Raw genomic sequence first — 26,171 nt, 5'->3', positions numbered from 1 at the left:
AAAGCCATAAATCTTACATAAAGCTTTCACCACCCAATTTATGGCTGGCAATGGAAGGCCTGGTATAGCGTATGTCAATAATAAATACTAGACTCTGTGATCTTGCTTGTTTGTGTCTGTTTTTGTGGCGTATCGCTTCAAGTCGGTATTATGTCGAGGTGACAAAATAACTAAAAGTTATATCCAAAACTAAAACTAGGTAATATAAATGCTGCTGCTCGAAGCTCGAAGAAATAAATAACAATGTGGAATTGAATGTAAGCTTCAATTTAATATACGAAAACAGATAAAATGGATGTTTCGGATCTCCCCTTTGTCAACAAATAGGATGAATGAAACACTACAGATAAATGAGATAACGTGGTAGTGGCGTTGTTAAGATGAATAAACAAAATATTGATGGAAAGGAAATAGTATGCTCCTTTGTAAGGAAGTACGAATTAAAATAGAATACAATGTGTTGTATATTCATCTTAACAACGCCACTACCACATTATCTCATTCATTGGTAGTGTTTCATTCATCCTGTTTGTTGATAAAGGGGAAACCCAAAACGTCCATTTTATCTGTTTTCGTAATTAAATTGAAGCTTACATTCAATTCCACATTGTTATTTAGACTAAAACTATGATATCGAGACAAGAAACTGAAGAGCTCCAAGCTCCAATGTCAAGCCGGTCAACATAACATTTGAGTATTATTGATTATGTGTATAGCCTTCCAAGTATATAGATAGTATGCGCTTGACTAAAAAGCTCACAACATTGCCATCCGCAAGTATAACTATGTGTAAACTAAAACGTTTATAGTCTGGTTAATACAGTTTAGTAAGAATTACTCACAAACGCGGATGGCAAAAAGCAATAACAAAGACCTGAGTGACGTCAACTTCATACTATCTATAGTCTGCTCGAGAGAATCTAATCAGACGTCTTCACCCAACTGAAGTTGAAAGCTGAGACGAAAACACGGTCCATGTCCAAATTCTATTACAGAAAATAAATAGATCAACATATATGCGCGAAATGATGTTTATCCACTTGAAATAGCCTAACGAGATATACGTCGTCTGTTGTTAAAACTCTAATTTTCCGGTATCTGTATTTCAGTCTCGGGTTATATTATGTATAGTCAAATGAATTAGAACAGGCTTACGTCCCGATGTGTTATTAGGGTGAATGGATATCGTTTTTTTAAGTAACCAAAATAAATAAATAAATTAGTTATTAAATAAATAGATAATTCAATAGATAATAAATAATTAAATAATTAATAAATAAAAAAATAAATAAATAAATAAATAAAAAATAAATAAATAAATAAATAAATAAATAATAAATAAATAAATAAATAAATAATAAATAATAAATAAATAAATAAATAATAAATAAATAAATAAATAAATAATAAATAATAAATAAATAAATAAATAAATAAATAAATAAATAAATAGAATCTTACTCTTCTGATCATTTGAACTTTAAAATCTTTTTTTTTTTTTTGTTATTATTAGTTCATCCAGACATATCTAATACAATATCGAGGTAGTGAGTTGGGGCGTCTGACAGTCTGTGCTTCTATTTTTCAGTAGAGAATAAACAATGAACATCAAATTTTGAGACAAAGAGATATCTACTGTTATCAGCAGATGCTCTAGAATTTCCCGGAAATCGTAAAGAGCTTTACAAATCAATCACCGAAGTTTAGTAGATCTATCTTAAATTCGGCGCCATTGTAGATAGTGGTGTCTACAAAAGATAAATCTATAAATATATTTTCAATTAATAATATTGTCTCTATTTATATTATAAGTTGTGATTAATCTTTATTATCAAAGTAGCGCATTTGAGCATGATTGAAAATAAAAAATATGAAAAGTAGAGCTTGACATAGTTCAAGTTATAAAAGTTGAGTAGACAATTTGCGTTTGTCGCTGATTCTGTCTCTTTGTTGTGTGATGATGATGATGATGATGATGATCATGATGATCATGAAGATGATGATGATGATGATATGAGCATGATAATGGTGATGTTGATGATGATCATCATCATCATGATGATCATGATCATAATGATGCTGGTGATGATGATGATGATGATGATGATGATGATGATCATCATCATCATCATCATCATCATCATCATCATGATCATGGATCATAGTCATCGTGATAAGGAGGAGGAGGGGGAAGATGATATTAATGTCCATGACATCATCATCGTCATCGTCATCATAATTACCATCATCATTATAGTGTTCAACTTTTATGAAAATTATTCAAATCTGGACCAGAGGGCTGACACCTTCGGCCAATCGGTATGCATTCAAAACAGCGATGCCCCTCACACAGCTAACATAATTTAATTATAAACTTGCATGTGAACACTTAATAAATAACTCAATTTTTTATTATCCTCCTCACAGGTCTGAGAAATCGCCAGACAGGGTCACACGGCTTGAACGAGTTCTCTAGTCGTTCTCACAGTGTTTTGACCGTAACCATTGACTCGGAGACCCAAGCAGAAGGTGGAGAAGATGACAATCTGTACATTACAAAAAGAGGGAAATTGTCTTTTGTTGATCTGGCGGGTAAGGAAGGACCACACAGTGTCATAAATTGGTGTCCGTTAACCCACTCAACCCTAACACCGACTATATCCATAGTTTATCCGGGTTACTTTTTCCCCATGCCTATGAATTACATTTGTCTTAGACCAATTATAGGCGTAGTATCAAAACCAATGTTTTGAGTTTTTACATGTTAATGATAGTTGAATAAAACTATCTATGTACATGCTCATTTTAATACATTTTTTTCTTATTTTGAAAAGTAGCAAAAATCTCTAGGATTGAGTGAGTTAAGCGTTAAGTGTTATTAGAATGGATAGTGTAACAGTCGGTGTATTCGGTATTTCTCACAAAAAAACAAAAAACAAACAAAAACAAACAAAACAAAAAAAAAAAACAAGAAAGAAAAAGAACGAAAATTCCGCCATATTAATGAATTGAGTACATTGAGGAGATTTAATGTGGTCAAACGGATAATTTTGTCCAAAAACGATATTTCACTAACACATATATACAACTGCACAAGTCGTTCTAAATGTTAAATAATATAAATTGTCTACTTTAAAAATAGACATTATAAAGAGCTTAAAATATAGTAATATAATTGCAGGAACGGCCTTTGGAAATGTACTATTCATATTTGCAATTCCAATGCCATTGAATATTAAATATCTTTATTTATTATAGACCCTTGAAAGGTCGTAATTTATCGCTTCCATTAACTGGACATAACCTAGAATAAACATATCAAATTCAATATCTTTTATTGTATACGACAAAAATCTATTGATAGCTACACAATATTCAGACTTTTGAGCACGGACAACTCAAAACGATGGTGTTTCTTTTATCAATCAGTTAAGAAAACAAACACAGGAACTTAAAATCTTTCAGATTACTTACTACATTGAAGGCTGTATAGGTGTGCTGTGCGGAGTTGGTGTCTGTGTGTATTTGATGAATGAGAAAGAAGGAAAGAAAGAAAGAAATTATGGTAAAGGTCATAGGAGAAGAAGAAAGAAAGAGAGAGAGAGAGAGAGAGAGAGAGAGAGAGAGAGAGAGAGAGAGAGAGAAACACACAGAGAGAGAGAAAGCGGGGGAGAGAGAGAGCAAGAGAGAGAGACAGAGAGAGACAGAGAGAGAGAAAGGAGAGAGAGACAGAGAAAGAGAGAGAGAGAGAAAGAAAGAAAGAGAGAGAGACACAGAGAGACACAGAGAGACAGAGAGAGAAAGAGAGAGATAGAGAAAGGAGACAGAGAGACAGAGAGAGAGAAAAAGAGACACAGAGAGAGGGAGATAGATAGATAGATAGATAGAGAGAGAGAGAGAGAGAGAGAGAGAGAGAGAGAGAGAGAGAGTTAAAACAAAAGGGACAACCCAAACACCCTCAGTAATCTTCTATAATTTATCTATGTATTCCAGGAAGTGAAAAGGTAAAGGATGCCAATTCCACGAATGGTGGCCCAAGAATGGATGAGTCAAACAGCATTAACAAAAGTTTACTGGTTTTGGGTAAGTTCTTAATCCCAATCTTCCATCCACACGATATACAAGCTACTGCCCGAACACGTTTAAGATCATACATTTTCATATATGCTAACTTGTTTCATAGAATCGTGTACTGCATTCATTCTTTTTGTCTATCGCTTAAAAGTCTATTTGTTAGCATCCAATGTTGACACACAATGTCAAATTGTGAATTTAAAGTATCTATAGATTTTTGGAAATGTAAAATTAAGTTTGTTCTTTATCATATATATATATATATATATATATATATATATATATATATATATATATATAATATATATATATATATATATATATACTAATATATATAAAGTAAAATTTATTTATTTATATTTTATTTTTATTGATTTATTTTGTTGTTTTTTTGTTTTGTTCTTTTTTTTTTTTTGCCGTAAAGAAAATATGTTTATTATCTTCAACAAAATACACAATGTTAAAAGATCTCGTGTTAACTATAAATTCAATTTTCATCACCTAAACCACCCCGGTATATAATCGTTTTAGTGCGATGAGTCATATCTAAAATTATCATGTTTTGTTAGAAATGGTAGATTGAGATAACTTAAATAATAATATATCCCATTTAAATACATTGAAATACAGAAGAAATAGGGTAATACATAATTTTATTCTGTGTCCCTTGGTATTGCTCAAAGGGGCAAGAATGAGGAAATAATTGTGTTTTGTTATAATTCAAATATTAAATATATAACTTAAACAGTTTCTATATAAAAAAAGTAAAGCAATTATATAGAGCAATGTCCATAAAACGTGCGCATAGCGCTATACAAAGGCTAGGGAGCCAACAGCAATACAACATTATGACGAGACATGACGCCTGTTTGGCGATAGGTAATACAATTATAACACAATCACGACCATTATTCATCACATCAATAAATAAAAATATAATAAAAAATCCGTCTTTTCATCCCATAGGGGGAATTTGTCTTTAGGGTCTATTCCAAGGGAAGACTGGAATAACCCAGGCGTCAGCCGCAGTGCAGCGCCGCAAATCGAGCTAGGGCGGGAGGTGACTTGCTCAAGGCTACACAACGCAGCGGCGAGTGATCGAACTCGATACCTTTCGGGTACGAAGCAAAGACCGTACAGCTGAGCCACGCTATCACAATTTTCACCCATATTAACATTAGAAGTATAATTATTTCAACATTTCATCATGTATATGAAATTCGGACCCACGATTTGGAATGATCTCCCTCAATCTGTGAGATTCTCGAACTCGATAGACATTTTCAAAAAAGCCCTGATCACATATCTTTTCAGGAAATATTTACTTAATTGAATTCTAAATGTATTGTATGTGGCATTTATATTGATGATGTATTGATGTCCTTTTATGCTCTTAATTGTTTTGATACCTTGGTTGAATTGTTTTTGTTTTTTTGTTTTTGTTTTCTTTTTTTTCAAAGCGCTTTGAGGTTTCGACGAAAGGCGCTATATAAATATGCTTATTATTATTATTATATTTCTTTTTCAGGTAACTGCATATCCCATCTGGGTGACCCGAAAAGACGTCAAGGTCACATTCCCTACAGAGACAGCAAATTAACCAAACTCCTGGCAGACTCTCTAGGAGGAAACGGCATAACCCTCATGGTAATTATATATATTGAGCTTTTAATGAGCTTTATATATAGCGCAATATCCACTAAATGTGCTCAAATCGCTTTACAAGGGGTCCCTGGTCAACAGCAACATTTAACATGTAGGACGGGACATGACGCCTGTTAGGCGATATTACAATTTTTCGGACAAAGACATCGCTTTTAACAGCCAGGTACTCATTTTACAGCTAAGTACGGTGATGAGAGAATGTGAGAGATTTTCCAAGGACTCAACTATGCGCCGAGCGAGAGGCTCGAACCCAGGAACTTCCGATCCGAAAGCGAGTGTCATATTACTAGACCACATAGCCCTCATACCTTAAACTAATCAATATTGATCGAACTCATGGGCTCAACGTAGTGCCATGTCGGAGTGAATCAGTTGCCCAAAACATGGAATTAAAGTAAAGATAAGATAGAATAAGATAAGATAAGATAAATAAAAAAAATAATAATTGAGCTTAATATAGCGCAATATCCACTAAATGTGCTCAAAGCGCTTTACAAGATAAAGTGAACTTTATTTGTGCACGTTTGGAAATTTACATTTGGTATTGCTATAGACTAATGATTTTTTTACTTATAAAGGAAACAATTACAAAGACAACAACAACAATAATAATAATAATATAATAATAATAATAATAATAATAAAATAATAATAATAATAATAATAATAATAATAATAATAATAATAATAATATATAATAATAATCATAATAATGATAATAATAATAATAATGATAATTATAATAATAATAATAATGATAATAATAATGATAATAATAATAATAATAATATATATTATTATTATTATTATTATTATTATTATTATTATTATTATTATTATTATTATTATTATTATTATTATTATTATTATTATTATTACAATTATTATTATTACTATTATAATTCTTAATGACATTTGTATAGCGATTTCAACGGACTCTAGGTGCATTACATTCATAAAATAAATGTAATGATAAATGAAAATAATGAAAACTAAAACAGCAATTTCAATTACTCACATAACGATGAATAGACAACACGTTATTTCATACATATTTGATAAAACGTTTACAAAAGAGAAATAATAAGACAAAGAGGTACGTTTTCAATTATCTAGATTTGAAAGCTGATAATGAGTCAATGCATCTAATATTCTGGGTGAGAGCGTTCTAAATTAAAAAAAAAAAAATTTAGCATCTAAATCACCCTGGCATGGTATCGTTTTGAGCCGGTGGGTCTTACTTAGCCTTTGGGGAGAGTTGGCCCAGTAATTAATGCATCGCCTTGAGTCCATCGATTTTAGGTTCAAGCACAACTTTAAGCTTAAGCATTGTATGTTTTCTTATTTATCAAATTTTGAAAATATCATTACCCCCCGACCCCCCTTCCATCTTTCCAAATCACGTTTTACACTCAAACTCCTTGGGTGATTCCTCTCGACATATTTAACTCACTTAACCCTAACACCGATTATATCCATAGTTTACCCGGGTTACTTTTACCCCATGCCTATTTATTACATTTTTCTGAGACAAATTATAGGCGTAGTATCAAAGTTAACCTTTTTACATGTTAATTATAGTTGAATATAACTATTTATGTACATGATTATTTTTCATACATTTTGTCCAATTTTGAAAAGTAGCAAAAATCTCTAGGATTGAGTGAGTAAATGGAATGATCTCATGTCATTCCCACTTTGAAGAAGGTTATTTTCCATCGCCATGAATGATCAATAGTTGTTTTCCCATACTCTTATTAACATCACTTATAAATTATGTATATGAAATCACTGATAAGCAAATGACTCTTATATAAAATAATTTATATCAATGCCACTCTGACCTCACAAAATACTCGTTTCATAGATGACAAGTCTGCACTTTTCCATTCTGTTATTTGATATACATTTTTTTTCTCACGGCAAACGGAAAATGGCAAATATTCATTTAGATTTGATTATATAATTGTTTTAAAATCCCCTCTTTTCAAACAGGACATTGTCTATTTCTTTAATTTAAAAAAAAAACAAACAACTTTTTGTTATGTTTACAAAGGGAATATGAATATGATGTGTATTGTTACAGTGCAACTGTGATTTGCCATCGAAAACAAAAATAAGGAGCTGAGTGACGTCAATTTCATTCTATCTATAGAAATCGCATGTACAGACGTTGTGTAATATTATTATATCCCTTTCTCTCCCAGATTGCCTGTATCACCCCGTCTTCGTCCAACACCACGGAAACCTTAAATACTCTACGATATGCCAGTCGGGCCAAGAAGATCAAGACGAGGCCGACGGTCAAAATGGACCCCAGGGAAAAACTCATTCTCACACTCAAGAAGGAGATAAAAGTTTTACGTAATGAAAACCACTATCTGCGTCAACAGGTGAGAATTTCAAATGTGTTTTATTTTTGACAGGTCTTATTTATATGTACCATTCATTGTTGGGTTGGTGTCTGATATTTCATTTATTTATTTATTTATTTATTTATTTATTTATTTATTTATTTTATTTATTATTTATTATTTATTATTATTATTTATTATTATTATTATTATTATTATTATTATTATTATTATTATTATTATTATATTATTTTATTATACATCTATTAGGGATTAGGAATCAATCTCTGTACCATCTAGGTACAGATCAAACGCTGGTACTCTCGTCTGAAAAGGGTTAAACCTGGCCAGCCTTGGATAATTTCTATCAGATTGTATTTTTTTTTAAATTTTACACATTACTAAACCACAGTTGCTGTACCACCTCGGTACAAAAACAAACAATTGTCCCCTCGCCTGAAGAGGGTAAAACTTTGTCTCGGATAATTTCTATTAAATTTTTTTTAAAAATGATTTTCACAAATTATTAAACCAAAGCTGATTTAAGTGTCATTTATTCATAACTTGGATATTTAATACATATTTTCGAAATCTGTCATTTTTCAGCTCGACTTCCCTGCAAAACCGAAGGGACAATTGCAGAAGGAAAACGACGAAAAGTTTATGAAGTTTATGAAAGAGACGCAGCAAAAAGAAAGTGGCATGTATGAAATGTTACAGGAATATATGGTGGAGAATGAGGCTTTAAGGTAAGATTTCAAATTCAATAGTGTTTCTCTTGATATAGTCAAGGATTTTATCTGCCGTCTTAAGACAAATAAAGTAGTTCTTTCGAAGCCATTTTTTTTTGGGTCCATGGAGCCGTAGTTTATCCCTGTTTCTATAGCGTGAAACGGACAATAGCAATTGCTTGCTACCCTTTGGATAATACGATAGTCTATCGCAATATATTTTTCGCCAGATCTAACTGACCCAGCTACCCAAATACTGCTGGGTGAGCAGGGGGGTCAGAAGAAAATCTCGACTGCACCCGGGATAGATCTTGGTCTCCTTGCCTATAAAGCGAGTGCTCTACCAACTGAGCTATAGGGACCCCTAAGACTAATGAAAGAAACTACATTTTACAGGAGGAGCAAAAGAAACCCATTTCCTTCTTTCTCTTTTAATCTATCAAGTTGCACTTGTTATTTTTGTAATAATTTATTTATTAACTTAGAGTCACACAACCCAAATAGAAAAATACATAATAAATATATTAAGTACTTGGCCCATTCTGTTGAGAAATTATTACAATAGTATTTTATTAGGGACACGCCTCGCTCTACATGTACATTGTTACTGTTGGCTTGGGACCCATTCGCTTTAAACACAATACATTGCGCTACATAAATATTTGATACATCCATTGTGAACTATTAATATATCATTAAACCGTTGACACTGAGGTGAGAAATGGGAAGGGGAAGAGAAGGAGTAAGAATCTTATAATTTCCACATGCATCTCGAATGTCAATATAGAATACTATTGATTGATCAATGTAAAAAATATTATCGCTCTATAAAGATTAGAATCGATTCCATAATAAAATTGTTTCATACTCAAATCAAAGAACGGTGTTCAACATGCAATGCCATTACTTATTAATGAAAATGGAACCAATTGAATATTGTTCTCTATGAAATTGTAGACACTGTTTATTAGTGTTGAAATTATAAACATTGTTTCTTTGTGTTCAAATGCCACAGGGCTGAGAATAATGAAATCCAAGGAATCAAAGACAAAACAAGGAGAGAACAACAAGTACTGAATAGAGAAAATGAAAAGCTTGCCAAGAGGGTCGAGGAACTTGAAAGGTAAGTGATATATCCAATGGAATAATTAATTTATTTGTTTCGTTGTCATGGATGCCTCTTCCATCTTATAAAGCAAAAGGTATACTGTACTGATACTGATAAAAGGATTGCATGTTTTCTATTCTTGTGCGAAACTAGAAATTCCTAAATATTGCTTCTAGTATTTTTACTACTACTACAACTTCTTCTACTACTACTACTACTACTACTACTACTACTACTACTACTACTACTACTACAACTTCTTCTACTACTACTACTACTACTACTACTACTACTACTACTACTACTACTACTACTACTACTACTTCTACTATTTCTACCACTAATACTACTACTACTACAGCAACAACAACAACAAAAAAACTAGTAGTAGAGTAGTTGTTGTCTTAACAGTATTAGTTGTAGTAGTAATAGATGTTGTGGTTGCAATATTAGTTGTAGTTGTCGTAATAGTAGTTGTGGTAGTAGCAGTAGTAGCAGTAGTAATAGTAGAAGTAGTAGTAGTAGTAGTAGTAGTAGTAGTAGTAGTAGTAGTGTAGTAGTAGTATAGTAGTAGTAGTAGTAGTAGTAGTAGTAGTAGTAGTAGTAGTAGTAGTAGTAGTAGTAGTAGTAGTAGTAGTAGTAGTAGTAGTAGTAGTAGTAGTAGTAGTAAGTAGTAGTAGCAGTAGTAGTATTAGTAGTAGTAGTAGTAGTAGTAGTAGTAGTAGTAGTAGTAGTAGTAGTAGTAGTAGTAGTAGTAGTAGTAGTAGTAGTAGTTATGCAAATGCACAAAAATGTAAAAATATACAACCAAGAACCAATAGCAACACTTTTTATTATCTATTCAAACCTACTGCCTCAGGCTAATTTCAATGTCATCTTTACACTAAATCATTTTTTATTTTATTTTTTTGTGTGTATTCGTGATGTTTCAGGATTATTTCTGAGCACCCAAGTACCTGGGCCCTTTTGGACCACCACAGAAGGACGGACGGATATAGTCAGAATGACCTCTCTCCAAGGGGCTCACCAGTTGCCTACTACAGTCCCTCTGGGAAACCTATCCGACCGGTGAGTAACTCGTTGATTTCATCCTCCATTTATTCTTCGTGTGGCTATGTGGCCTTGTGGTATGACACTCGCTTTCGGATCGGAAGGTCCTGGGTTCGAGCCTCGCTCGGCTCATAGTTGAATCCATGGAAAAGGCTCTTTTTTACCAACATTTTCTCACCGTACTCAGGTGTAAAATGAGCGTTGTCTCTGTCGGAAAAAATTGCATTATCGCCTAACTGGCGTAATGTCTCATTCTACATGTTACATGTTGCTGTAGGTCAGGGACCATTTATAAAGCGCCTTGAGCACGTTTAGTGGATATATTGCGCTGTATAAGAGATAAAGTTTAAGAGAGCTCAATTTTTTTCTGAAAATAAAAAACAAAAAAACTTGGTCCCTTTTGGACCACCACAGAAGGATGGACGGCTATAGTCAGAATGACCTCTCTCCAAGGGGGTCACCAGTTGCCTGCTATAGTCCCTCTGGGAAACCTATCCGACCGGTGAGTAGCTCGTTGATTTCATCGTCCATTTATCCTTACTAAAAACCAAAGCTAGAGGTGCCTAAATGAGCCAGTAAAATGGCGAGAGAAATAAAGGGAGTACATGTGACTCATATATAAGGGAACAACACAAGACAAACGACGTTAAGGCCAAGGGCGAAACGTTGTTTGTTTTGTGTTGTTCCCTTAATATATGAGTCCCATCTACTCACTTTATTTTTCTCTCCAATTATTTTTACTACTTGCTACCCGTTATCTCAAAACAGTATGAATTCGGAATGGTCAAGATGAAGACAACCAACAATCAGTAGAGTTTAATTTGTCAGAATGATAGTCTAAATTGTCAGAATGATTTTTCAAGCTCAAGAAACAAAACTAAACTAATCCGTTTCTATGGAAGGCATTAACCACTTAACTGTCTCACTCACTCTGGAAAACCCGCATTTAAACATTTGGCCAGAAAACTCGTACTTTAAGTAACGATGGATTTAGATTACCCTCGTCTTAGCAAATACTCTCAAACATATCTGTCAACTCCAATCATGTGTGAATAAGTGCCTGAGTAAAAAGGTATGTCTAATATTAAATTAAATTCCCTTTATTCATCATCAAGGGGACATTTGTCTTTAGGGTCTATTCCAAGGGAAGACTGGAATAACCCAGGCGTCAGCCGCAGAGCAGCGCCGCAAAGCGCAAAGTGAGCTCAAGGCCACACAGCGCAGCAGCGGGTGATTGATATCGGTAACTTTCGGGTACGAAGCAAAGACTGTATCGCTGAGCCACGCTGCCCCCGAAAACATAGCTTTTGGTTAACAAACACGACATCATGCCCATCAGTTAGTTAGCTGGGTGACGTAAAATTGAGTGATTCCTTTGTTTGTTTTTATATGGAGATTAAGATAAAGGGAGTAAATCTGACTCATGAATTAACAACACAAAATAGACGACGTGTCGGCCTTTGGCCTTCTCAAGTAAACACAAAATCTAATATAAATATATATGTATTTTGTGTTTACTTGAGAAGGCCAAAGGCCAAAACGTCTTCTATTTTGTGTTGTTAATTCATGAGTAGATTTACTCCCTTTATCTTAATCTCCATTTTATTGACTCGTTTAGGCACCTCTACCTTGCTCCCATATTTTATTATGTTACGTTGCGAACAAAACGTTACAAATACAGAGAAGTTTCTCAAAGAAATAAGGAGTCATCCAATTTTATGAAATTCAGCATACTATGTGACTGACTCGACAGTGTGGTTTTTTGAACCTGAACATGCACGAGTGACAGTATACAAAGGACACATAAATAGCAAATTCTGCAGCATTAATTCGATTTTTGGTAGCATAGAACTTGTAAGTTACGGTTTCTGGGACATGTGTGGAGAAGAGTCGGAATAGAAAAGTTGGTAGCATCTGGGATGATCGAAGGAAAGAGAGCTAGAGGAAGACAAAGAATGACTTATTTAAATAACCTAAGAATGGCCAAATGTGATTTTAAAAGCAACACAGATTTCATGCGCACCGCAGAGGGTCGCGATTCGTGGAGCTAGCTGACCGGCAACGTGCTCAAGAGCACAAGCCACGATTGGTGATGATGATGAGAACTTGTAAAGGGAATTAACAAAAAAAAATGTGAACTCTCTGATTACGCTGATACGTGTTGGTTTATAAATATTAAGGGCTTTCTCGTTCTGATCCATCATACTAGACGGACATCCCCATCAGCAGCAAGCCCAAGGTTGGATCCCCACATGGCCACGCCAAGAAGCCACCACACAGACTACAAGACCACGTCACCAGACCCGCTCCACGGTACACACATAATTTATCGTTATTACTTCCCTTGTTTGTCCTCAAAACAATATAGAACGAGAAGTCGTTATCACACTTCTTCTTCTTCTTCTTCTTCTTCTTCTTCTTCTTCTTCTTCTTCTTCTTCTTCTTCTTCTTCTTCTTCTTCTTCTTCTTCTTCTTCATCTTCCTCCGCCTCCACCTCCTCTTCATCCTCCTGATGTTGATGATGATGATGATGATGATGATAATGCTGATGAGTGAAGCACCATTATACCCTTCAACAATAATTTTCAAAATTATCCTTATTGTTATTATTATTGATATTATTACTATGATTACGAGAATTTTTGTCAATATTACATTATAATAATTTATAAATTCTATAAAACATCTTTAGAAATTGAAATAATCTATATTTGTGAGTTGCTTTTTTTTTTTGTTTTTTTTTAGGGTTTTCTTTTTAAATGAAGGGGTTTTCTTATCTTTGATTATTGAATATTCCAGACCGATAGACTATGTGGAAGAAGGCTATGCCACCAACGGTTACATGTCACCTAGACAAACATCCCTCACCAGTGTAAAAGGACGTAAGTACCTTCTACAATTTGATAATAAATACAAGTCATAAACTAATAGTCACTGAGTCGAAATAAAATGTAATCATTGACAAATTTAACACATTAATTTCACCTACGGCTTTTGCTTCATTTAAACTTATTTTTTCTTTCAAATATTAGACATGAAGCTTTATCTATCTAGCTTGCTAATCCTAGTAATCACTTTTTGTAAAGATAATCATATTTAATATAAATCGCTCGGGGTCATTATTGATATTTTACGAGATACACGCCTCCCTATGGCTAGTATAGTTTTGTTTTTGCTTTTTGTTTGTTTGTTTGGGGGTTTTTTTTAGTTTTTTTTTTCTTTTTTTTCGGGGGGGGGGGGGTTGGGTCAACGTGCACATACATGCAGGTCGGATATCCAATCCAACTTATGGGCCTAGTTTAACATTGGTGTTATGGACAATCTTTAGCGTCACTTTTGAGATTTCCATTACAAAAATGAGCTCATAAGGAATTGGGTTATCAGACCTACAAATAAGTGCACATCGTGGGGAGGGGGGGGGGGGAGGGGATGTTTTTCTGATTTTATTCATTTTAAAGATTAAAGAGATGTCAGCGCAGCGACCTTTCGCTAACAAGTCGAATGCTGTTTCACGTAAATATCTCATGATAAGAGAATTAATTATCACATCGGGAAGTTCTTCTGACACGTACGCACCATTGAATAATAATTCTTCTCTGAATGACTTGGTTTAGTGCAGAGCTTGCCGACTTGACATTTTTAAAATTCGTACCGTCAAGCGGGGTGGTGTACTTAGGCCGTCCGGGGTTACTTAGGCCACTTAGTAGAATAAAAAAAGGTTGCTTTTAAAAAAAGTTTAATTCATGAGTGCTTATTAGATCTATTGGTTTCTAATTGTTTAAAAGATTAAAGCTACATGTAATTTATCTTTTAAAATAAGCAATCTTGTTTTCAGTAAGTGGCCTAAGTTACCCCGGGTGGCCTGAGTAGCCCCAGTTGACGGTAGTTTCTAAGGGGGAAAATGAAAAGTTATTATAAATAGCTTTACAAATCAATAATTTTCCATCACCATGATCCACAAATGCACCAAAGTCCTGAATATAGGACCTAAGGAACTCAATTTTGCAATTCTTAAAGATTTATCAAGTCAAAGATGCGAATGCAGCTCTGTAGCTGGAGTCTAAAATTCGTAATTCTACGAGTTTTTCGTAGTACAAGGCAGGTCTGATTTAGTGGGAACATTCAAATTTTGATTTGTTAACAATGCGATATTTATATGATACGGCGTAGACAATGTATATGCGAATTGAATCTTTTTTTTCATTCTTTCAGTTTTTTACTTTTTTAAAGATATGATTTGATTTCGAATTTTAACAATCGATATAATAATTCCATTTAACTCCCATGCAACTTATACCCTATTACTATAGACGTAAGTCATTGGTGTATTCAAACATTTGTGACCCTTCCTCTCAAAACGGTATTAAGTCGGAATGAATAAGTTGCTGAAAATTGAATGTGTAGCCAGAATTATCAGATTTAAGTTGAGTTTCTATGTTTTATTGAGCTGAATGAATATCATATTTTAGAATGCTAAATACCAATAATTGATATTTTTGGCCAGTGTAACTATATTTGACTTAATAGCATCTGGTTCATCCCGACATAATACGGTTTTGAGACGTTTGGTCACATTTGTTTGTTTTTTTTTTAAGTTTTTTTTTTCGATGATAGTTAAACTTTTTTTTGACGAAAGTAAAAAGCATAGTATCTCACAGATTTCTATATATTTTCATGTTTAATTTCCTCATTTTAACTACTTTTCTGATAAACAAAAAAAAAAAAAAAGAATATCTTATCACCGATTTGGTTAGTTTGTAAGCAAGCACGTTTCTTGTGTGTGTGAACGTTGCTTTTTTGGCATTGTTATAAAAATTATCTACGCTAATAGATTCATTTATAATAGTAATTGGAAAGCAATGTCATTTATTTTATTTGTTGAAAGTAAAGACATTAATCACCTGACCACATAGATAGGTCATCCTGACGATTGATTTGACCAGCTAGCCAATCCAAAGATTTCTTTTATAAAACATATTTCACTTTCTTTAAGAAAAGGAAAAAAGTCTGTTAGAAAGTGTGTTTTTCTTTTAAAAGATCCAAGTTGTCACTTTTTCTTGTTGTTGCTAAATTCAAATTCCCTACCGAAAAAAAAAGATTCCCACAGTTTTGACAATAATATTATTTCAAAGGGTGGACACAGCACTTTGAATGTGATCTCATTGGCACGTTCTATTCACAAGTTTGATAAAACAAATCACTATGTTTTCATTCTTGTAAAGGAAATACTCTTAACTCTCTCCTTGCCAGCCATTTTCAGGATATTTACCCAAAACTTCACACCCAACTAACACAAAAAGATATTTTTTATCACTCAAACACAATAGCAGTAAGTTCTTGCGTTACATATTGTGCTTAGCAAAACATTCTCTACGACACACTGTTCATTTTCTTTAAATTTTTTGATGTACAAGAGAAATTTGAATAAGATGAGTGTTGGTTGTATCATAACGAATGTGACGACTTTCCTAAGGAGAGGGTTAAACCCACGCAAATAGGGAACAAAGGTGTGATGTCAAAAAAAACTGATTCCAATCTCATTAGAAGTGTACAACCACTCTTCTGAAGGACTGGATACATTACGTTGTGTAATTGTTCTTGTTACAGAGTGATGCCATCTTATTTTTTGGATTGAATATGTGACCCCTCGTCTCAAAACGGTATTATGTCGGGATGGACCAGATGCTAGAAAGTCAGATTATAGTTAAACTGGTCGAAATTATGAAATGTTTGTATTTAGCAAAGTAAAATATAATATTCCTTCTCCTCTATAAAGCATATAAACTCAAGTTAAGCATGATATTTCTGGCTACAAATTCTATTTTCAGCATCACAATCATCCCGACTTAATACCGTTTTGAGACGATGGGTCACATATATACTGTTCCTCAATAATAGATACTCCATCATCACTCTTTCACATCCCATAATCCTAAGATTCTGCCTATACGTCCTGCTACTAAATGTTTACGCCACCTTATGATTCAAAATGTAACCTGTTCATTATTAGTCCTCCTAAGGACTGATTACATAACACTTCCAAAGAGTTTGGAACCGGAAGAGTAGAAGGTGTGATGTCACAATTTCTCTGCCCCTTTTTGCGTGGCAATTACAACAAAGTTAAATCAAGCAAACAATCGCGTTCTCTCCTTACCAGCCATTTTCAGGATATTCCTCATAACTTCACACCCAACTAACACAAAAATAAATTTTTTATCACTTAAACACAATAATAGCAGTAAGTTATTGCGGTATATTTCTTTAGCAAAATATGCTCTACAACACACTGTGTTCATTTTCTTTAAATTTTATGATGTGCAAGAGATATTTGAATAAGAAAAATGTTGGTTGTATCGTAACGAATGTGACGATTTTCCTATAGATGGTAAGGAGAGGGTTAAGTTACCAGACCTATAAATATATACCAGGATATTTTAATGGATCTAAATAATATCCTATCGTCATTAATATGATTGTTTTAGCTCCCCTTGCACGCTATGAACTAACAGTAATGTCAAAGCTATTCTAGCATAAATATTGCTAAAACAATTACACCGTGTTATCAAAGTTTTTTTTATTTTTATTTTATCATATTTATTTTGTAGAAGTGGTTGCATTAATCATCAAAATAATTTGGTAGCTTCCCCATTTGCTTTTTGGGCAAATCTTATTTGATTTGCAAAATCGTTAACACTGACCTTGTATTTAATTTTATTCCTCTTATTGAAAATTTGCTTTTTTTCTCATTGTCTTCTTTTTCTCCTCCTCCTCCTCCTCCTCCTCCTCCTCCTCCTTCTCTCCTCTTCCCCCTCTTCCTCCTCTCTCTTCTTTTCTTCTCTTTTTATCTTTATTATAATTATTATTATTATTATTATTTTTATTATTCTTATTATTATTTTTTATTTTATTATTATTATTATTATTATTATTATTATTATTATTATTATTATTATTATTATTATTATTATCATCATTATTATTCTGCAGACTGTTAAATAATGATCCCTCGAGGGGAATGACATCTATGAAAGATACAACTTAAAATGATTACAGTAGCCAGTCCTCTACATCACAGTTTTTGAATGTGTCTGGTTTTTTTTCACCAATTTCCCTCTCACCAGCACCTGCTTTTAATAATACAATTTTGGCTGCAGCTTGTGTGAATTTCTTTTAACGAAAGAGTGATAATAATGGAGAGGCTTCGGATGGGAACAATACAAACGATGGACGTTTCGGGTACAAACCCTTTGTCAGCAAAACAATAGACAAATAATCTACTACTACTACTTCTACTACTACTACTACTACTACTACTACTACTACTACTACTAATACTACTACTACTACTACCACCACCACCACCACTATACTACTACTACTACTACTACTACTACTACTACTACTACTATTACTACTAATACTACTACTACTACTACTACTACTACTACTACTACTACTACTACTACTACTACTACTACCACCACCACCACTTCTACTACGACTACTACTACTACTACTACTACTACTACTACTACTACTACTACTGTTACTACTACTACTACCACCACCACTACTACTACTACTACTACTACTACTACTACTACTACTACTACTACTACTACTACTATTACTACTACTACTACTACTAATACTATGTGGCCATTCTTAGGTTATTTAAATAAGTGATTCTTTATCTTCCTCTAGCTCTTTCCTTCAACATATAATTGTCTATTGTTGTGCTGACGAAACATCCATTGTATCTATAGATAGTTCGAAGATGACGTCACTCAGGTCTTTGTTATTCTTTTTCGCCTTCCGCGTTTATGAGTAATTCTCACTGAACTGTATTAACCCGACTATAAACGTTCATGGATACACACAGTTGTGTGTGTTCTTATACTTCCGGATGGCAATGTTATGAGCTTCTTAGCCAAGCTTCTTGAGCCAAGAAGCTCAAAACATTGCCATCCGGAAGTATAACGGACCAACACACAAAACTATGTGTAACCATGAACCTTTATAGTCTGGTTAATACAGTTGAGTGAGAATTACTCACAAACGCGGATGGCAAAAAAAAAAACAATAATAAAGACCTGAGTGACGTCAACTTCGAACTATCTTTTGTTCCCATCGGAAACCTCTCCATCAACACTATTTCGTTAGTATTTTCAAGAGCCCAAGCTTCAGACAGCCCCCACCACTCTTTACTTTTCCGTGGATTTCTGTAACACCCTAAGGCTAACAAGTTTTTTTTTTTGTTTTGTTTTTTTTTAATACTAAATGAACTTCCGATCCGGTTGTATCAGATCGTAGCCATCGTAAAGATATAGCCTGAGAATGACGAAAAATGACGTCAAAATGCCAGTCTTTTGGCACAAAAGAAAACAAATCGTGAGTTGTATCGCAGCCATCGTAAACTTTTATAGCCTGACACTGACCAAAAAATGACGTCAAAATGCCAGTCTTTTGGATTTTAGTGTCAGGCCGTAGCCTGGGGTATAGCCTGATACTGAAATCCAAAAGGACTGGCAGTTTGACGTCATTATTTGGTTTTTGCACCGCCTAGTGAGTTGTCGTTAGTAGAGCTCATGGAAACAAGTGATTTCATTGGTAGAGCTATTGAATTCAACTCACGATTTTTTTTCTATTGTGGCAAAAGACTGGCATTTTGACGTCATTTTTTGGTCAATATCAGGCCATAACTTTACGAAGGCCAAGATTCTAGTGTCAGGCTATATGTTAACGATGGCTACGATCAGATCGGGGAAAGGAATACATTTGACTTTTTTTTCATGAGTAAAAAGTATATTTCTTAATATGATTCATACATGAATAACATGCTATTCGCATAAATTATCCTTAAATGTAGCAATAATAAAATATTAATCCCTTTCTGGGATTGATTTATTCTTAAAACGTATCATTGGTCCTTATTGATGCTATACGTTTAGGTAAAATGCTCACAACATACGCCAGTCAGATTTCACTTACAAATACACAAAACTGGGGAGCATATTCTTTCAGAAAATGGAGAGAAAAAATGCAAATCAAAAATTTCCACCTTCCGACTGATTATGTCATGCACTAACACAAATGTGAGTCGAAAGTTTGAAAACAATAAAATGCGTTCCAAATTCAAGGTTTAAAGATAGGCTAATGAAAAAGTGCTAATTGACGCTAAGGAAAGAGAAGAAAATAGCTTGGTCACATGGAGAAAACCTGAAATTTGACATCTATTGTTTTTTAACTTTAAAAAAAAATTCTTCTCTCTCTCTCTCTTTACAGCCGGGTCCCCGCACCAAGTAGACAGAAAAGCATCACAAGTTTCACAGACTGGTATGTAATGTAATAATCACTTTCTCTCTATCTCTCTCTGTCTCTCTGTGTCTCTCTGTGTCTCTACTCTCTCTCTCTCTCTCTCTCTCTCTCACTCGCTCAATACTTTTCCATCTATTTTTGTCTGTCTATCTATCTATCTGTCTATCTATCTATCTATCTATCTATCTATCTATCTATCTATCTATCTATCTATCTATCTATCTATCTATCTTACCTTTATGTTTTTTCTTTATCTCTCTCCATCTCTCTCTCTATCTCTCTCTCTCTCTCTCTCTCTCTCTTTCTATGTATCTCTTTCTATGTTTTTCTCTATCCTTTTCTCTCTCTCTGTCTCTCTCTCTATCTCTCTCTCTCTCTCTCTCTCTCTCTCTTTGTCTACCTACCTTTCTTTCTATCTCCTGCATGCTTACCCTCCTCAATGTAAATGTCAATATACTATAATTTAGCTCGCATTTGTAATAATTGGAAATCATTTTAATATGTCAACAGAGACTAGTTTTTGTAGAAATTCTATATGATTGCTTGGTGGCAATTTGTTCTTCATATTAATTACTCCTTGCACGTGTCAACAGAGTTCTGAATTAATCCCATGCCACATACCACAGTGTGCGTTTTTTATGTAATTAGAATGATTATCCGTATCATTATTAACACAATAACATTGACGCAAGCAACCTAAATACTCTGGTTACTTTCGCAAGGCCAATTATTTAGTTACGAATAATATTAGTTGTTATAATGCATATCGTATTTCCGTATTTATTTATTGTACAACAATTAAGACCTTTCAAATGTTCCCCAAAAATATGAAAACAAAGGTTTTTGCTATTGCTATACGCAAGCAAAAACGCGCGCGTTCTCTCTCTCTCTCTCTCTCTCTCTCTCTCTCTCTCTCTCTCTCTCTTTCTCTCTCATACTCATAATCTCAGTAATTTTTTTGTTTTATGAAAGCGTCAATTCGACCGTTTGCTTAGGTTATGAGATTCGGAGAGTAGGATCTCATTCGAAAAACATTTGATCAAAACTATGAGTCAAACTTCTATCCAACTTCTCTCTCTCTCTCTCTCTCTCTCTCTCTCTCTCTCTCTCTCTCTCTTTCTCTCTCTTTCTCTCTCTTTCCCTCTCTCTCTTTCTCTCTCCATATCTCTCTCCTTCTCTCTCTCTCTCTCTCGCTCGCTAGCTCTCTCTCTCTCTCTCTGTGTCTCTCTCTCTCTCTCTCTTTCCCTCTCTTTCCCTCTCTCTTTCTCTCTCCATATCTCTCTCCTTCTCTCTCTCTCTCACTCTCTCTCTTTCTTTCTCTCTATCTCTCTATATAACTATCTATTTATTCATCTATCTATCTCACACACACGCACACCTACCCATATACACACACATACACACACACCCGAACACACCCACTCATACATTTACAAACAATCATAACCATTGACCTTTATCAACGTCGTCGTGAAGCAAGAGCTGCAATGATAGATCCCTTTGTCACTCATTCATAATAACTTCCATATTTATTTCTATTTCCTAGATGTCCGTGAAGCAAGAGCTGCAATGATAGATCCCTTTGTCACTCATTCATAATAACTTCCATATTTATTTCTATTTCCTAGATGTCATTCGTGCCAACAACGAGAAATTGAAGAAAGATTTGTTACAGTTGGAGGGAGAAATTGTACAGCATGCGAGAATCGCTCAAACTAACACGCACATGAAATTCATCAGATGATGATGGAGATTAAGATAATATTATGTTTAATGAAATTCCAGCATTTGTGACCATTCGTGTTTAGCTGGTATTATGTTGGACCGACTAAGATGAAGAAAGTTTTATTTTATGTTTGAATAATAGGGAATGAGATTAGCGGAAGAGTAGCGTCCCTTGATTGGACGTCACCGGCGAAGAAGTTATTAGAGAGAGAACGTCATTATGGTTCGCGCATGCGTCTCTCCTCCTCGCTTCCTGTGAAACCGCGCTGTTAGTTAAATAGTTTCTCAGCGATCTTTAAGTTGATGCTCTCTCTGTAAGGTGACGTCCAATCAAGGGACGCTACTCTTCCGCTAATCTCATTCCCTATAGGAACAAAGACATAATGTATTCTTTAAAAGTTGAAGAAAAGAAATTGAGCTTTTATCTAGAGCAATACCCACTAAACATGCTCAAAGCACTTTACAAAAAACAAAACTCAGACAGACTCCTGAACCAGTTAACTGCCTAATCTGGAAAAACACATGAACAAATTTGGCCAGAAAACTCGTCCTGCGAATATCGATCGATTTAAATGGCCGATATCTTGGCAAAATCTCTCGAACCTGGGACTTCTCAAATACGTGTTTTTCAAGAGAACGGCAATTCACTGATAAATTCGTTTTACTTTTTTAACTCGCATTTAATTATCTTTAAAATTCTATATTAAGCATCTCGCTCACCCCCACATAATAACCGTTTTGAGACGAATGGTCACATTTTTGTTATGTATTCACCCTTGTTGTTTCTGTTTAGACGATCAATTAACAATGTTGAATTGTAACTATAACGTGGAAAATGTTTATAAAGAGAGTGAATGAATTGAGTGAGATTACAACAGTTGTTTCATTTTTCATCTCTTTTTTAAAATAACAAAATAGTTGGAATTGAGATTCATAATTTTGAAGAATTGTTTTTAGATAAGAGGATAATATGCTACTTGTAGGATACTTGAGGCAGGGAGTAACTTCAAAAGTAACTTCAAAACGTGGTAAGAATAAGGGGCATTTTTATCATTCAAAGAAATCTACATATTTATTTTTGGCTTTTATTTAGTGCTTTAAAGAGGGAAATATGAAAACGGGAGCCAAGCATATCAAGAGTTTCGTAGATTTATATAATTTTATTCATCAAGTCTTAGTGAGTGCAAGTATTAATACAGGAACGCATTTTAAAGATCGTGCATTTAAATCAATCAATCAATCAGTGTTGTTAATGATTTCAATTCTTGGATAGAAATGTGTAATATGTGACACAAGGGGTCAATGTAGATAGATGGTATCATGTCGCATGTCACGAAAAAACTAAGTTTATCTTTTATGAAAATAAAATGTATATCCATCAAATTTCTTGGAATTCTAGAACAAACTATTGGTTCCAACTTTTATTGCCCATTTCACGATTGGTAGACTTCAGATTTGCTAAATATGATATGACCATAATTCAACATCTACTTAGTAGGGTTCAACAGTCGTGGCGTCACTTCCCTCGTAAGGACGCATAGTTACTTTAACTGGTTTTAAACTATCGGAAAATGGCGGACGTCCTTATGAAATACTTCTCCATAAAAGTGTATCCAGAGGAGGAAAAACATTATATATCTGGTCATGCTTTGACTTTTATACATTCTGATCATTCTGAAAAAGTTCTAGCCAGCATGAAGAATAAAAATTACCGACTTTTATTGTTTAGAACCAAGCTGCTCCTTGCTGGGCGGACGTGACATCAGACTATTGAATCAAATATGATCAGTTCTAATTTAATTCTTTAATCAGACAACAAACGTTTCTGGTCACGCAAAACTTTGTGTGTTGGCATAGGCGATCTGGCGGGCAGGATTTGTGAATATTATACTTATCATTTTAGCGTTATGCATATTCGTGTCATGAAATGTATTGATTTCTAAAAGTAAGAAATTATTATTGTAGCTCATTTACCTTTATTGCCACACTACAAATGTCCTCATATTATGTTGTTCACCAGATCTATATTAGTTCCACAATTATTTCTTGAACGTTCTGTGCAAAGGAAAATATAACAGGTTCTTTCTCTTAGTTTATTAGAGAGTAACGAAATTAATTAGAAAAAAAACTGAAGGAAAGAGAGAGAGAAAAGAGAGAGAGAGAGAGAGAGAGAGAGAGAGAGAGAGAGGGGGAGGGAGGGAGGGAGTGAAATATCAGATTGTAAATAAAATTTCAAATACCCATGGTAACGTTTTACTCATATTATTATTTTTATATTCCGTCCTGTTATCCGTCTTCTTTAAATCGTAAATTATTGACAGAGATAGTAGAGAGGAGAGAGAGAGAAGAGCAGGAGAGAAGAGGAGAGAGAGAGAGAGAGAGAGAGGAGAGAGAGACTGGCAGAGAGAGAAAGAGAGAGAAAGAGAGAGAGAGAGAGAGAGAGAGATGAGATGGAGAAGAAAGATATTTTGAGTACAGTTGTAAATAAGACAAAGATACCCATGTTAATGTTTTACTCATGTTGTTGTTAAAACAAGCATTCCGTCCTAGCATCCCGTCTACAATATTTCTAAGAGAGAGAGAGAGAGAGAGAGAGAGAGAGAGAGAGAGAGAAAGAAAGAAAGAGAGAGAGAGAGAGAGAGAGAGAGAGAGAGAGAGAGAGAGAGAGAGAGAGGGGCTGAGAGAGAAATGATATGCTAAATTGCCACTCCCATTTTGTTTTTAATGGTACTAAAATACGAGATGATGAATGACATTATTATTGTAATATTATTATTATAACCAGAGGCGTGGTCATATTGGTCGATTTGGTGCCTGGCACCGCATCCATAATTTAAAAAGTATGGGTTACAATTTATATTTTTTAAAAATAAAACGGAGAAATGGTATATACCGCCTCTTACTTGTCTGAAAATATTCTTTCTATTGAATTTACAAATATTACATGTTTTAAGTCATTTTCTTCCGATTCTGGCACCACCTTATTCTGTAAGCATGCCACGCCACTGATTATAACGTTTATACATTGTTATACGAGTATCTACCATTCTCTGAATAACACAATCCAACATAGTCTTTAAATTTTAGCCAGAAAACTCACCTTTCAAAGTATCGATAGATTAAAATGACCTCCGTCTTGCCAAAAAGTCTCAAACCTGAGACTTCCATATTTGTGTTTATTTGACAAGAATAGGTGTCATTTTAATCGATTGATCGAATTTAAAGGACGATTTTTCTGACCAAAATTGGAAAAAAAATGTGTTGTTGCTATTTTCAGAACACGCCAGATTTATTGATGTAATAATATTACCATGTAACACGATCCATTTCTGTGATACAGTCTGGCCTGTTGTAAAATAAGTTTATTATCATCTTCAAGGCTGTGATTTAATTTTAATGAGTAAAGTCATTTTTTTATGTTACAAGACAATAAGATAAGGCCCAGTTTTTCAGATTTTATGTGACCTATTTTTTCAATGAACAAAAATGACTATAACAGCTTCCAAAAGAACAATAAATACCAAAAGACGGAACGTTTCCAGTTTCCGGCTCAAAACACTTCTTCACCCATCGACAAAAACATTATAAACATAAATACATTAGTAGTGTATCTATTATTTTATTGTTGGCTGAAGAAGGGTTTTGATCCCGAAACGCTCCATGTTTGGTATTTTGTTCTTTTTTAACCCTCTCCTTACTAGAGATTTTCAGAATTTTCGCCAAAACTTCACACCCAACCAACACACACAAAAAAACCCAGACATATCTTACTCAAACAGTAAAGCGATAAGCACATTCTATGCATAATATTGTTCGACAATAAAAGCTCTATTACAGAATGTCAAGTTTTGATAGCTATAGCAAAAAAAGCTATGAAATCTGGATGAGAAAAGTGGCGGTTGCATCGTAACAAATGTGACGATTTTCCAATAGGTAGTTGGTAAGGAGAGGGTTAACGCTGGTATATTTATTGTTGTTTATTATGTTTTATATTCAACAGTTCCTAGCAACTCTTAGTATCACTTATAGTCTCAAATCGGTATTATCTCAAGGGTGATTCGGATGCTAAAAATAGATCTTAGAAACTTTAGTCAGACATATGCTTTATTAAAGTAGTCATTCAGAGCCACAAGAGATGAAGTGAGT

General features: G+C 34.1%; 1 protein-coding gene across 5 annotated transcripts in view; it reads left to right on the top strand.

Annotated features, from left to right (window-relative positions):
- The window catches only part of LOC144967149 (kinesin-like protein KIF12), a 145,191-nt gene that overhangs the window by 117,947 nt on the left and 1,073 nt on the right, over positions 1 to 26,171 (top strand). For all 5 annotated transcript variants that reach the window (XM_078904022.1, XM_078904019.1, XM_078904020.1 and 2 more), the window contains 11 exons: positions 2,428 to 2,592; positions 3,994 to 4,083; positions 5,603 to 5,721; positions 7,947 to 8,132; positions 8,700 to 8,842; positions 9,840 to 9,947; positions 10,865 to 11,000; positions 13,192 to 13,295; positions 13,782 to 13,864; positions 20,268 to 20,318; positions 21,929 to 26,171. The exon at positions 21,929 to 26,171 is cut by the window's right edge and continues 1,073 nt beyond it. In XM_078904022.1, the coding sequence (XP_078760148.1) occupies positions 2,428 to 2,592; positions 3,994 to 4,083; positions 5,603 to 5,721; positions 7,947 to 8,132; positions 8,700 to 8,842; positions 9,840 to 9,947; positions 10,865 to 11,000; positions 13,192 to 13,295; positions 13,782 to 13,864; positions 20,268 to 20,318; positions 21,929 to 22,044 (1,301 nt within the window). In that variant the 3' untranslated portion in view covers positions 22,045 to 26,171. The remainder of the gene's footprint in view (positions 1 to 2,427; positions 2,593 to 3,993; positions 4,084 to 5,602; positions 5,722 to 7,946; positions 8,133 to 8,699; positions 8,843 to 9,839; positions 9,948 to 10,864; positions 11,001 to 13,191; positions 13,296 to 13,781; positions 13,865 to 20,267; positions 20,319 to 21,928) is intronic.

The sequence above is a fragment of the Berghia stephanieae genome, chromosome 3, assembly GCF_034508935.2.
Source record: "Berghia stephanieae isolate SIO BIC M18660-M18661 chromosome 3, UCSD_Bste_1.3, whole genome shotgun sequence".
NCBI classification, from domain to species: Eukaryota; Metazoa; Mollusca; class Gastropoda; order Nudibranchia; family Aeolidiidae; genus Berghia; species Berghia stephanieae.
This window is presented reverse-complemented; position numbering and strand designations above follow the sequence as displayed.